Source organism: Dermacentor silvarum, chromosome 2 (assembly GCF_013339745.2).
Source record: "Dermacentor silvarum isolate Dsil-2018 chromosome 2, BIME_Dsil_1.4, whole genome shotgun sequence".
NCBI lineage: Eukaryota > Metazoa > Arthropoda > Arachnida > Ixodida > Ixodidae > Dermacentor > Dermacentor silvarum.
Window position 1 is genome coordinate 29,281,485 of NC_051155.1, and position 12,453 is coordinate 29,293,937.

A 12,453-nucleotide genomic window follows, 5' to 3' on the forward strand; every position below is an offset into this window, starting at 1 on the left:
CTTTGTTTCGGTCGGACGCTAGCGCCGTTCTTGCTCTTCTGCGTCGCACATTTGCGGCGCTCCTCGCTCACCGAGCTCCGAAACTAGACCGAATCAACCGATGTGCGGCCAAATAAGTCCGAACTAACGAGCGTTTGATTGCATTGAATAATGCATACGCCGACTGGGACTAGAGGACGAGTCCGAATTAACTTATTTTCCGAATTAACGAGGGTTGACTTAACGAGGTTTTACTGTAGCTCCAAACTAAATTTGCAGAACAGTGCTTAAACTGACAGCGTTGCTGACGTGATATATCTGCACTTCACGACACGAATCGCGACGGGTGCACAGAAACTGAAGCCGCGTTCATAAGCAGCCGAGCAAAACGTTTCTCCGTCGCCTAGACAACCTACGCATGCATTTTTTTCCCGTTCGTTTGTTCCACAGCTCGTGCTCCTCCTCTGCATCGCCCTCGTTGATCTCCTCTTCCATCGGTGGGCACACCTCGTTGAGAAGCGTGCTTGCTACCGCCCTTGTCGGCGAGATTTTCCCGCGGAAGCCGTATTATAACTGGTATTTCGTCTCACGCGGCTGCACTGTAAGTGGTATGGGTATACATGGAGTGCTATGGGAAAATTAACGGGAGTCTGAAAAGACCGTACTATATCCGGTCCTGCACTATAAGTGGTTACGTTAGAAGTGGTCTATACTGTATATTATAATTTATACATATATAAGTTGTGCTGAGCAGTATATTGCCACGGTGATAATTTTGGAGGGTCAGGGCCCCTTAACCCTTCTACTGGTAACAGGCCGGTAAGCATATATTTGTTACACTATTGAAAAAAGAATTAGGTGCAAAAATTCTTTTATTTACTTCATAATACTCTTGTCCGTTACATGGAGCTTCTATTTCTTATAATAACTACATGAAAACTGGATCATCAACACATGCACATACTCCCTGTACACAATTGTGCTCTGGACAGCATCTTCTTTTATTAACACTCTCTCCCTCAGCCCTTATGTTGCCTTTGGTATGCGCACCACCCTTCCGCAGTTTTAACGCCGTTACAGTGCCGGTAGCAATCGGCACAACCTCCTCGTAGCGCATTATGAATGAGCAGCATCCGCCAAGCGTTGTTCTTCAGGCACCCAGGCTCTGTGCTTGCTTGTCGGCACTGCAGAGGCTGCACATCTGCGACAAAATGGACATGCTCAGCCCAGCATACATAATAGCAGATGAGCATGCTTTCAGTGGCTGCACTTAGTGCAACGAAAATTAACAGGGAAATTGACGCACTCGGCATGTTCTTACTCAATAGTAAGCATAGGTTGGCATACTCGCTCATGGGTTTGCTGACTCATAGTCTCTCCCAATCATTTCACAGGCTGTGAGATAGAGCGTTAGTGAGTGATGAAGTGTGTGAGTGGACACGAGTATAAATAGGAGTGAGTGCTAGTTAATGCGAGTATCAATAGAAGTTGGTGACAGTCAGTGGCCGCGAGTATGAATGCGGGTGACTGTCGGCGAGTGTGAGTGGAAAGTATGTGAGCGGGAACAAGTGTGAGTGCACATGAGTATGAGAGAGCACATAGCCTACAAAAATATTGGTGAGTGAGTATGAGTAAGTATCCGCTTATTCTGCCAATCTATGATAGCAGGCTTCATCGCATGTAGGCTTTGTGTCGCAGTAATTCGGCATAACGGTGAGAGCTGTGGCTGGAACAAGCCAATGAGATTACGACTGGCAGCATGGTTGCTTCACTCCATGCACCATGCCGCAGTAAAATAAAAAGTGCTTGCTGTTTTTCAATTGGCTACAAGTGTGGTCAGTCCAGAACTGCTTACAGGCACAGTGAAGAGAAATATTGACCTCTTATTGCTGGAATTTCTGAAGAAAAACCTTCGAAGTGCACTTGCAAGTATGTGTGTATGAGGCCAGAATATCGAAAATTAGCTTCACACCTTTTGCTGCAAGAGGGTGAAACTTGTGAGCTTGCTAGTAAAAAAATGTCAGAGTTTCGCCCTAAGGGCGAAGCAATGAATGCGATAGCAACACAGCAATGTCACACGAAGTAAGGTGAGCGGCCTTGGTAGCAATATGAATTGTAGTAAACATGAGCTGATTAAGTAAGCAGGTGTGCTGCGGCGTAAGTAGACCGACATGAAGAGAGACTCGATGACCACGAGAAGGCGCGTGTGAAACGGTGGTGTTGATGAGAAGCGCTTACCGTGGGCAGTGCGTGCGAAGGGACACACCTGTAGTGCTGCACTGCCGATCTGGGCAGCATTGCATGTGTAGCGTGCGTTGGAAAATGTGGCCCGACTATTACTAACTGAATGAACAAGCGTGGTGTGAGCGCGCACAAACAAACATGAATAGATCACACTGAATGACTGCAGGCAACGGCTGTCAAAACGCTGGCAGCGAGCGCTGTGGGGTCTCACATGTGCTCTTGGGACAAAGGAACGACACATAGTAGTGCAAACAATCAAAAGGGCATTTATTGCACCTTTCATACACTAATACATACTAGCCGAATTACAACCAATAGAACATTCACACGGGCGCGCGACAAATCAAGGAAGTCCGACTCACCGCGACCCGATAGCGAGCGAATACGTTCGCCCCATGCTATGACACCATCGCCTAGTCGTTCACGTGTACGGTCACGCGAACGGTGGCGCGCTCGAACGATCCGTGTTCGTCCATACCGGTGTCCCGCTCTAAGCCTCGCGCGACGGTCGCGCGAAGCGGGCCGGCGCACGCGCGAAGCGTTCGTGCGTGTTGGTCGCCGATCCCCAGCCAAAGAGAGAGCGCCTCCGACCCTTTTCCCCCAAGTGACCCCGCCGTTCGGTGGCGCCAGCATCGCGACACTACGCAGCATCGCGACACTAGCGCCATCTCTCGCAACGCGCCGCAACCACCGCCGGGCTTAGCCACGCAGAGAAGCCGGACTACAGGAGACATGCGGGGAAAACAACATCATGGGACGCGTGAGAATCGCGCACCCCCACATCCCCCCAACCTTAAATCACTACACATACGCCGGCGAAACATGTCACAAGGCCTATCAACGCGCGCGTCGCGAACAAAAGTATCCCCACATCCCCCCAACCTTAAATCACTACACATACGCCGGCGAAACATGTCACAAGGCCTATCAACGCGCGCGTCGCGAACAAAAGTTAGTACATGCGACAGTGGCGCCGCCGAGTAAATGTCCACGCACTATCCACAACGTGCGAGCCGACATTGACTCCGGGGTTCACCGCTGGCATCCGTTGGTCACAGCACCACGTCTGCAGATTCGATGGCACGACTCCAGCCCTGGACTCCGGAAACGGCGACGCAGAAGTCGGCACGAGCAAGCGTCGCTCGCGCCCTGCTGACGAGAGCCGCAGTAGCCGTTGGTGACTGCCGGCTCTTTTCCCAGCCGCCGAGGGCTGCGAGCCGGACATTGGCGGCCGCCGAAGTCGCTGCGCCGAATTGACCACAGGCATCTCCAAAGCCTAGCTCGATTGTAGTCCGGGGCAGCAGCGCTGACGATGTGCAGGTGACAGCAAACCAGGGGTGACTCCGCTCACGCTGCGTACACTCAACGCACTCGACAAACACTAAAGTAGTGCAAGGGAGAGGAATTCGGCATACGCATCGCCCACGTGGTACGATGTTCAATTCGGCTAGCCAAAATTTCAGGCGGCATTTCAGATGCCAAGTTCACGTGAACAAAGCTTACTTTCTTGAGTCGAACGAGTAATTTCAATTCGTGCGAGGCGAACCAATGAAGGAAGCAATGTGCGACACCTCAACACCACGGTCCACCAGGTTGTGTCCCTCAACGTGCGACAGGCGGCTTTGTTAAGCCTTAGGCCTAATGCGTCGCTACTTTGACAACAACCGGCATCAAAAAAAAAAAAAAAAAACACCTAAAATGGGCACAGGAACAGGCAGCCGCGAGGAGACGTTAGCTCTGTGAGGTGGTCCTACTCCGCTCGGTGCACACAGCATCCGAGTTGACGGCGCCCACCGTCCCAGACGGTGTCGGAGCGCCCGGTGCCAGGCCGCAATACCAGTCAGCCCGTAGCGGCACCCGTGGCCCGCGGCCACCCGGCTCCCTGAGCCTCGACATCCGAAGTCAAAGACGTAGAAGAAGCTATTTACATAAGAAATTCGGACCACCCACGAGGCTTCCGTACTCACTCGCTTCAGGCTTGCCAATGCTCCGCGGGCGCTAGGCCTCGCTCTCCCAGGATGCAGACCACGTGGCTCTCGTACCCACGAGTGTACTTCAAAACACTCGCGAAAAGGCTTAGCATGTTGAAAAGTTCAAACACGCTACAGCAACCGTCGCCTCACTCAAGAAAGCATGCCGCCGACACTAGCGCTCAAAATCCACGCTAGGACTACGCTTCGGTTGAAACATCTCGAACCGAGCAAAACTTAAAATTATCGTCCGATGCCCCAAGAGGCCCCACGTTGGGCGCCAGATGTGGGGTCTCACATGTGCTCTTGGGACAAAGGAACGACACATAGTAGTGCAAACAATCAAAAGGGCATTTATTGCACCTTTCATACACTAATACATACTAGCCGAATTACAACCAATAGAACATTCACACGGGCGCGCGACAAATCAAGGAAGTCCGACTCACCGCGACCCGATAGCGAGCGAATACGTTCGCCCCATGCTATGACACCATCGCCTAGTCGTTCACGTGTACGGTCACGCGAACGGTGGCGCGCTCGAACGATCCGTGTTCGTCCATACCGGTGTCCCGCTCTAAGCCTCGCGCGACGGTCGCGCGAAGCGGGCCGGCGCACGCGCGAAGCGTTCGTGCGTGTTGGTCGCCGATCCCCAGCCAAAGAGAGAGCGCCTCCGACCCTTTTCCCCCAAGTGACCTCGCCGTTCGGTGGCGCCAGCATCGCGACACTACGCAGCATCGCGACACTACGCAGCATCGCGACACTAGCGCCATCTCTCGCAACGCGCCGCAACCACCGCCGGGCTTAGCCACGCAGAGAAGCCGGACTACAGGAGACATGCGGGGAAAACAACATCATGGGACGCGTGAGAATCGCGCACCCCCACAGCGCATACGCCGCGCAGCGGGCGAAGGTACGTGCGGTCTATCGCTTCAACGGAAACTGAGCGGCGAATGCACGGCGCATAAAGGTCAGAGCCGTGTGGAGATAAGAGACGGTGCGGTCGAACGAACGACGAGCGCAGTTGTTGGCAGCGTAGAAGTGTGCCCCCCCGCCCCCCCCCCGCTCCCTTCAGCGCTGGCTTCCCGCTTCCTTGCTTGAGCGTGGGAGAGATAAGAGACTGTGCGGTCGAGCGACGAGCGCGGTTGTTGGCAGAGAAGTGCCCCCCCCCCTGCTCCCTCCGACGCTGGCTTTCCGCTTCCTTGCTTGCGCGTGGGAGATTGAGTGCATTCGCTCTCCGTGATAGCGCGCGTCCCCGCACGCTTCCGCTGGGGCATACGGCGCGCGGCGAAGATTTTATCTATACGGAACCTCATCACGGTGACGGTGACGGCGACGGCAGAAATTCGGTTGAAGTGTCCATATAATTGCTATCGCAATAAAATTGAAATCTACAGTCTGTTTCACACTTAGGGGAAATCTCGGAGCGCATTGCATCGTGATGCGGCGAGCGCTGGAGTCAGGTGCTGGAAGCAGCTTGCGCAGGCGCAGACGCTGGAGGCGCGTTATCTTGAACCGCGTCGACTGCTCGATGCGGCTGGCCGCCAACCGCATCGACAATTCCCGACGCAAGATTACGCGCCTTAAGTGTCTGCGCCTGCGCGAGCGCTGGAGTCGGCACCCGACTACAGCGCTCGCCGCATCGCGATGCAATGCGCTCCGAGATTTCCCCTAAGTGTGAAACAGACTGTACATCTAGTCTGAAAAGCTCCTTCAAATCCACAGGTTTCGCAGTGTACGTCATTTAACTTGTAAGGTGCACTGTCTCAAATCTTATGGAAACTCTTCAGCTGCATGACAAGCATAATGACCTATTGCCAGGATGAGAATTTCTTATAATACTAAGTACATAAGCAAAATCTTGCCCCACCATCTATGCAAGTTTCTAAGTGGTGCTGTGACACTACGACAATACTATAATAGGGTCATGGGTGGTTCGGCTTATCTTGAAAGTAGTCTCGCCGAAAACATGGTCATGGTTTGTGATTGGATTGGAGCAAACTTTATTTGTGCCTGCAGTCGGGCTTGTGAGAATTCTTGTGTATCAAGGCAGCTGCCCCTCAAACCAAGATTCCCGTCGTCCGTGCAGCCTTGTGCCAGCACGTTTGGAAGAAGGGGAGACCTTCCATGTGTAGACTGTGCACAGGAAGCTTGAGTGCTACCAGGGTCCTTGAGCGAATTGCATGAAACCCTGCTAGCCTCGCCCACATCTCCTTGGTCCCCAACAAGCACTGAGCATGGAAATGCTCGCCGATGCTTGAATACTCGCACGCGAGGAATTCTTTGTGTATTATGGCAGCAGATGCCAGGGCCCTCATTATGAAGCGCATTTAAAAAAAAATAATCCTTCAGTGGTGTTGACTACAGCTAGCTAGCTGACCTGCTTGCAGTATTAGCTGCAAATGTAATAAATACTTTTTGAAGCATTGTTATCCTCTGTTGTCTCAGACTTGAATCACATCATGGTTGTTGGGCACATGTGCAGCACAGTGCCAAGGTTGGATCCAAGAGAAAGATGTCAATACAATGCATTCCAATTCTCAATGTTTCTGTGTATGCAACAGCACCACAGTGTCACTTTTCCCTTTAGGTGCTTGTGTGGAACACTATTGCTAAAGGAACTAAATGTACCAGGAAGTTTCTGCAACAACGTTCAGGTCAACAATAGGTGCCTAATGCAGGCCATACAGGGCTGCGATATTCTAGTGATGCCTTTTCCCGATGCTAATGTCTTTCGCCGCTTTTCACATTCGTGAGTTGTCAAGCGACGCTCCTTCCAGGGTGGAACGTCGAACAAGGCTTCACTTACAAATGTGAGAAGTGCCAAAAGGCATCACTACAAAATACCAGCCCTGAACACTTCACTGAGCGGTATGATTCTCAATTTTACTGACAGCAGCACTGAGCTCAGAAGGCATGAATAATATTACAACCACCTATGTCTCTCTGCATGAGCAGACTAATACAGTAGAACCCCGCTGTTACGTTCCCGGGTGCTGCGTTTTCCCGGCTGTTACGTCGTTTTCGGCCGGTCCCGGCACAGCTCCCATAGAACCCAATGCATTGGTAACCCCGCTGTTACGTCGCAACTGTGGGACCGTTCCCGCATCATACGTTGCGAACTGCCACACCGCGCCGGCCCGAGCGGCCATTTTGACTTTTCATGTCGTTTGGCTTGGTTGCTTGACGATGGCATTGGCCGCCCGAAGTGCTGGGGGCGACATTTATTACGTACTTTCGGTTTCCGCCAGCAAAAGTATGGCCTTTGATATCCGCTTTTGCTATCTAAAGTTGATGTCTATGACGCGTTGCGGCCCTAAAATTGGTTTTGGCTCATAGATGTTCCGTATAAAGTCCAAGTGCGATAACGCCGTCGCCACGCGCCGTATGCTTTCTTTCGCGCGCGAGAAGCAGTCGTCGGCTCCCCTCGCACGCTTTCACTCGCACATACAGCATACGTCGCCGCGCGCCGTATGCTGTATGTGTGAGTAAAAGCTTGCGAGGGAAGCCGCGCGGCCGTATGCTGAATGTGCGAGTGAAAGCGTGAGAGGGGAGCCGACGACCGCGTCTCGCGCGCGAAAGAAAAGCAGGGAAGAAGCGCGCCTCCTTCCGTTGCGCTCGAGGCATCAGCGAGGGAGCAAAATGGGGGGGGATAGCGGGCAGCGTTGTGCTCTGGCATCATACTGCGCGGCGGCGCGCGGTCCCGCGAGCCGTATCTTGAAAGCGATCTGCGTGGGGGCAGATTCTACGCAGTGTAGGTGCGTCGGCGGCTCGTGGCTTTGTGTGTGCTGCGTGTTCTCGGCGCTCAGTTTGGGTTGAAGCGATAGACAACAGCACGAAGGTCACTTCGCTCGCTTCTGCAGCGGCGCTTAACTGTGCGTGTCCGCGCTAATCGAGTGTGATGTGTTCATGTTTGCCTGTGGGCGCTGACACCGTGTTTGTTAATTAGTTAATAACCGAATGTTTACAAGTTTATACAGACGATAAAACTACTATTCTTACTGTGTATAGCTCATCGCAATCGATACTTCGGCTGTCGGGCGAAACTACTTTTTGTCGCACGTAAGAATTAAAATAATATTGTGTGCAGTTCAACACTACTCCCATTTCTCAATTTTTCCTGTTTCCTGGCTCTTGCGTTTCCCGGCTCTTACGTTTTTTTTTACGGTCCCGTGAAAAACGTTACAGCGGGGTTCTACTGTACTGCAGCCAACAAACTGACAACAAATTGAAGGATTGTAGCAAGTTTAGTAGGTCAACAGAACTGCAACTTCAACTACCTGATAGATAGAACACAGAAAAAAAAAGAACACCGCACAAATGCCCGTGCACTGTATGCTTTCTGCTGCAATGTGTCTACTATAGTAGCGCTGTAATTATAACATGGTGCAGGCTGCACCACCATGTAATAAGCTTAACAGGCCTATCTACAACACTAACTGTGCACTAACTAGAGTACAGAGACAGAAGACGAGACAAGTACAAGAACTTGAGCTTGTCTCCTGTTTCCGTACCCTAGTTTATTGAATTGAATTCTGAGGTTTTATGTGCCAAACCCAAAATATCATTTTAAGCACCATAGGGGGACTCCAAAATAATTTTGACTACCTGGGATTCTTTAACATGCACCCAATGCATCGTACACGGGCGTTTTCGCATTTCACTTGCATCGAAATGCGGCCTCCGTGGCCGGCATTCAATCCCGCAGCCTCGGGCTTAGCAGCATAACGCCGAAGCCAGCACGCCACCACAGCGGGTGTACCCTAGTTTGTGTGCACACTGTCATGGAATGCTACCAACTTGCCTAAACCACTACCCTACTCATAAACAACAGTTCCTTACAATTTCATAAAAGAGAAAAAGTGGTGCTGCAGTGATATTGTGTGTGTAAAAATGCTGAGAAGCGAAGGCGTTGGATTGGTGCCTTTCTTGCAGAGGTTTGAAGACATAAGAAGACATGAAGACACTTTTCACTAGCAGCGTATCGCGGTGAGCCATCCTCCCGCAGCAATGTGCCTAGTGGCGTCCTTTTCTGTATTTTTTACCCTTGATGCAGGAGTCTCTTTGATCCCTGCACCACCCCGGGACCAGGCGTTTCTGCAGTGCTGGGTGTCGCCGGAGGCAAATAAACTGTTTCCGTTAACTTAGGGCAATACTGTGTTTTCTTCCGTGCGCAGCAATCCTTGCCCCCTCCCCCCTTTTCCGGTCACGAGGGTGTGCACAGTGGCACGCTAGATAATGCGAGGCGACGGCTGATGCATGCATACGGCTCGCTAAGCCCGAACCTGCGGTGGTCGGTACTCCTGTGAAGTACCAGACCTTCGCAATATTCATATATTTTTGTGTTTGTAGTTTATTACCGTCTTTTCAAATGCAAATGTCCTTGTTCCTCTTTGCAATGAACGAAGATTTTGCCTCAATGGCTTAGGCAACATCAACAACCCACAAATATGACCAAATATAAAAGAATGCAGTCTTCAATATATACACTGCATGGAAATGCTTGCATATCTTGCAGCCCATCATAAAGCTATTGGTAGAATTCATCGATCATACAATTGAATTCCATTAATTCGAGCCTGATGAGACCAATAAAACTGATTGAATTATCTGGCAGGTCGAATAAAACAAGGTGCAGAAATACCACCAAAGCTTATTCATTTTACAGTACATATTTGCTCGATTCTAACATGCTCCTGAACCAAAAACTTTTTATGCATCCAAAGTAGACAATTAGGATAAAAACGACATTAAAGCTCCTAAACAAAGTACAAATGTAATGCGTACCCAATTTTCTAGCAAGAAAATTGGGTAAGGGTCTAATATTGATGCGACAAGATGTGCCCTTTGCGTGGACGGAAGACCAAGAGCAGGCCTTCACCGAATTGCGCAAACGCCTTCAATCCACTCCAGTGCTGGTGCATTTTGATGGCACCGCGGCAACTGAACTTCACACAGACGCAAGCAACGTAGGACTCGGGGCTATTGTGGTTCAATGGCAAGACGGCGCAGAACGTGTAATTGCATACGCGAGCCATAGTCTTACAAAAGCAGAAGCTAATTATTCAACTACCGAAAAAGAATGTTTAGCAGTCGTGTGGGCCATCAGCAAGTTCCGACCTTACTTATACGGCCGTCCATTTCGAGCGATCAGTGACCACCATTCACTCAGCTGGTTTGCCAATCTACAAGACCCGTCAGGTCGCCTCGCTCGTTGGAGCCTCCGCCTCCAGGAATACGACATGACTGTTGTCTACAGATCGGGCCGTAAGCATAGCGATGCTGACTGCTTGTCACGTTCTCCTATTCCCTTGACATCCTCCGACTTGGAGCTAGATTTGCCGTTTCTTGGTGTCGTCGACGTGCGCATGGCTGACTACCAACGTGCAGACTCTGAACTGCTTCCAGTCATCTGATATCTCGAGGGAGCTGACGTTGTTGTCCCACGCCCACTTTTACGAGGATTGACATCGTACTGCCTGCGGAACGATGTCCTGTACAAGAAAAATTTCGAGAACAGCCAAGAAACGTTCCTTCTTGTCGTTCCGATGGCGCTGTGCGAGGAAATTTTACAGGCGTGTCACGACGATCCCTGTGCCGGCCACTTAGGCTTTGCGAGGACATTAGCGCGCATACAGCAGAAATACTATTGGCCACACCTATTTTCGTCGGTTCAGCGCTATGTGCGAACGTGCCGTGACTGTCAGAGACGTAAAGTCCCACCCGTCAAGCCTGCCAGCCTCATTCAGCCTTTGGATCCGCCTCCGGCGCCGTTCCAGCAAGTAGGAATGGACCTTCTTGGTCCATTCCCCACGTCTTCCTTGCAAAACAAGTGGATAATCGTGGCAACCGATTATTTAACTCGCTATGCGGAGACAAAAGCTGTGCCGCGGGGAACTGCTGCTGAAGTCGCCAGCTTCTTCGTCCACAACATCGTGCTTCGTCATGGTGCACCCTCTGTGCTCATTACTGATCGCGGCGCAGCGTTTACAGCGGAGTTGTTGCAACAAGTCGTCACGCTGACGCATACCGACCACCGAAGGACCACAGCCTATCATCCCCAGACTAACGGCTTAACAGAGCGCCTGAACAGAACATTGGCCGACATGCTATCCATGTACATTGATGTGGAACTCAAGACATGGGATAAAATTTTGCCATACGTGACGTTTGCTTACAATACCGCTGTGCAGGAGACCACCGAGTTTACACCATTCGAGCTCGTTTACGGACATCGTGTTACAACCCCCTTAGACGCCATGCTGCCGGTAGACCACGGAACCACAAGGAATGACACCACTGAAGAGTTCGTCGAGAAAGCAGAGGAAGCTCGCCAGCTTGCTCGGAATCGCATCCGCACCCAGCAGAATACCGACGCCTGCCGTTACAACCGGACCCGATGGAACGTCCAGTACTCACCAGGCGACCGCGTGTGGGTGTGGACCTATCCGACACCGTGGGCTGTCGGAGAAATTGTTGCGTCGCTATTTCGGCCCCTACGAAGTTGTACGCTGCCTGAGTGATGTGAACTACGAGGTGGTGCCTCAAAGCTCTGATCCTAGTTCGAACCGACGCCGTCCCCATGCTGAAGTCGTCCACGTAGTACGGATGAAGCCGTACTACGGACGCGAGAGATAAGCAACCCTTACAAACCGCTTCAGCATTGTGTACATTCCTCTATGTTTTTTTCTTTTCATGTTGGAAATCTTGCCCATAGTGCTTGCCCGTTGCCCTTGAGGCGACCGGGCCGGTCGCTTTTGAGAAGGGAGCAATGACGCGAAATAAGTTGGCACGTGGTGACACTGGCCCCTTGAGGCGAGATCTACGAAGTTCGTGGTTGTGCGCGCGCTCTCCGAGGTCCAGCCATTGTTAAAGGCTGTCGTGTTTTTTGCCTATCTGTTGCTGGTCAACTATTCTAGCTGTACTAGCTGGGTGACAATATGTGTTGCACAATGGCGGCCGGTTTTCTAAAGTCAGCTTCTTTGCATGTCTCCTCTAAAGTCAGCTTTGCCACAATACTTACGTGTTATGAGGTAAAGCCTAAAAACGCCGCGAAGGCGGTTTCGGTTTCATACCCGTTTGCACCACGCCGGGCATTCCCGGCCTAATTTTCTTGAATAAAAAAAAATAAATAAAAAAAGTGGGCCTCAAAATCATGTAAATACCTTAATGAGACATTGTGCGCTACGGTTATTGCTTGAAAATCTTCCTAGGGCAGGCTGAAAACAGAAGTTTTCGATGGGAGATGACGTGTATTCAC

The 12,453-nt window shown here is 51.1% G+C and overlaps 1 protein-coding gene across 2 annotated transcripts in view; it reads right to left on the bottom strand.

Annotated features, from left to right (window-relative positions):
- Positions 1 to 954: 954 nt before the first annotated feature.
- The window catches only part of LOC119441395 (vacuolar protein sorting-associated protein 41 homolog), a 153,711-nt gene continuing 142,212 nt past the window's right edge, over positions 955 to 12,453 (bottom strand). For both annotated transcript variants that reach the window (XM_049661225.1, XM_037706019.2), the window contains one exon: positions 955 to 1,180. In XM_049661225.1, coding sequence (XP_049517182.1) covers positions 1,130 to 1,180 — 51 coding nt within the window. In that variant the 3' untranslated portion in view covers positions 955 to 1,129. The remainder of the gene's footprint in view (positions 1,181 to 12,453) is intronic.